Genomic DNA, 1,714 nt, shown 5'->3' with positions numbered 1-1,714 from the left:
CAACCATATAGGTAAAGTTTTAAAACTCATCAAGCTCTTCTCTTTTATTGCTAAATTTTTAATGTTAACTTAAAATAAAATGAAACAGAGCTCTCCCTGTCTCTTTCCTGTGGATCGAAATGAGGAACTGCTCCAGCCTGCTACCACCAGCCCCTTTTCCCATAATGGTTCTAGATGCTCACGTTCTGGAACCCGGAAGTGACACAAGATGTACAAGAAGTCCCTCTAACCACGGCGTCCGCTGTTGCGAAGAGTCGGCTTTGTAAACCCCAGAAGTTCTACTCCACCGCAGGTGGCCGCTATGGAGACTTCCTGGGGAAACGACCCGTCGGTCACCATGTCTGACCAGGAGGCAAAATCTTCAACGGAAGTTTTAGAGGATAAGAAGGAAGAAGTTATTAAAATCAAAGTGATTGCCCAAGATGGCAATGAGATACACTTCAAAGTGAAAATGACGACACAGCTCAAGAAGCTCAAAGAAACCTATTGTCAGAGACAGGGCGTCCCGTCCAACTCTCTGAAGTTTCTCTTTGAAGGCCAGAGGATCGCTGATAGCCACACTCCGAAAGAGCTGGAGATGGAGGAGGAAGACATGATCGAAGTCTATCAGGAGCAAACGGGGGGCCGTTCAGTAGTTTAGATATTCCTCGTACTTCTTCTTTCCCCCACAAATGTGTTTTACTTTTATTTTATTTTTTAAGGATCTTTGTCATGTGGAATTCGGAGTGAAAATTGAATATACTGGCACTCCGTCTCTAGAACATCTGGCGCTCTGAATTCCAGCGCTCAATAGTCATTACTGGCGGTTCGCATTGTGCTGAATTCCAGCGCTCATTCCTCATTACTGGCGGTTTCCATTGTGCTGATTTTGGTGATCAGACTTCAGCTTCTTGCCAACTTCGTGTATGCCCGTCGATGCCACCCTTCTCAAGACCAACTGGACCTTTCCTATACCGCCCAATTGGTCAGGAATTCCAGCGTGTGGCTGCTTGACACCGGACCCGTGATATTCACAGGGAGATGGAAGTTTTCAGGGAACTGAACTGTGAAAGACAACCTGAGGATCTGGACCAGGAGCCTGTTATCAGGTTTGGAGTCAAGAGGTCAGATCCGGTGAGAATTCAATCTCTCGACGCTTTCTCTTCAGTGAAGCTGCCTTTGCCAGTCCTGTCAGACGAGCCCAGCTATGTTCTAATTTTCATCAGCAGTTAATAATAAAGGTATTCGTGCAAAAATAATATGAAACAATTCAACTTATTGAAAATGATGTCTACCATTACAGCGAACATCAGGGCTTCTGATGTCAAACTTTAACAAATACGTTCTGTTAATTTGCTTTACTTTTTTTAAAACCAAGGTGTTTCACATATAAAATTAAGCTCTCAATCTCGTCTCATTCCTCTCCTTTCTCTTTTGTTTTTCTTTCTTCCTAAAAAATATTTATATTTTTACTTGTAATCATGTGTATGTTAATATGAGTGCAGGTGCCCATAGAATCCAGAGGTGCCTGATTTCTCTGGAGCAGGAGTCACAGGTGGTGGTGAACCACTTAACATGGGTGCTCAGAACCAAATTTCAGTCCTCTGAAGGGATGGTACATAGTGTGTGCTCTTAACTACTGAGTTATCTTTCCAGCTCCTCTTCCTCTCTCAGAAGCAATCATTATCCTGAAGATAACTCTGTGTGTGTGTGTGTGTGTGTGTGTGTGTGCACA

General features: G+C 43.6%; 1 protein-coding gene across 1 annotated transcript; it reads left to right on the top strand.

Moving 5' to 3' along the window:
- Positions 1-210: 210 nt before the first annotated feature.
- LOC121132870 (small ubiquitin-related modifier 1-like) lies at positions 211-1,238 on the top strand. Its single transcript, XM_040728334.1, has one exon. The coding sequence runs from the start codon at positions 302-304 to the stop codon at positions 638-640; it is 339 nt and encodes a 112-aa protein (XP_040584268.1). The 5' UTR covers positions 211-301; the 3' UTR covers positions 641-1,238.
- Positions 1,239-1,714: the final 476 nt, after the last annotated feature.

Source organism: Mesocricetus auratus, unplaced genomic scaffold (genome assembly GCF_017639785.1).
Source record: "Mesocricetus auratus isolate SY011 unplaced genomic scaffold, BCM_Maur_2.0 Super-Scaffold_100018, whole genome shotgun sequence".
NCBI classification, from domain to species: domain Eukaryota; kingdom Metazoa; phylum Chordata; class Mammalia; order Rodentia; family Cricetidae; genus Mesocricetus; species Mesocricetus auratus.
This window is presented reverse-complemented; position numbering and strand designations above follow the sequence as displayed.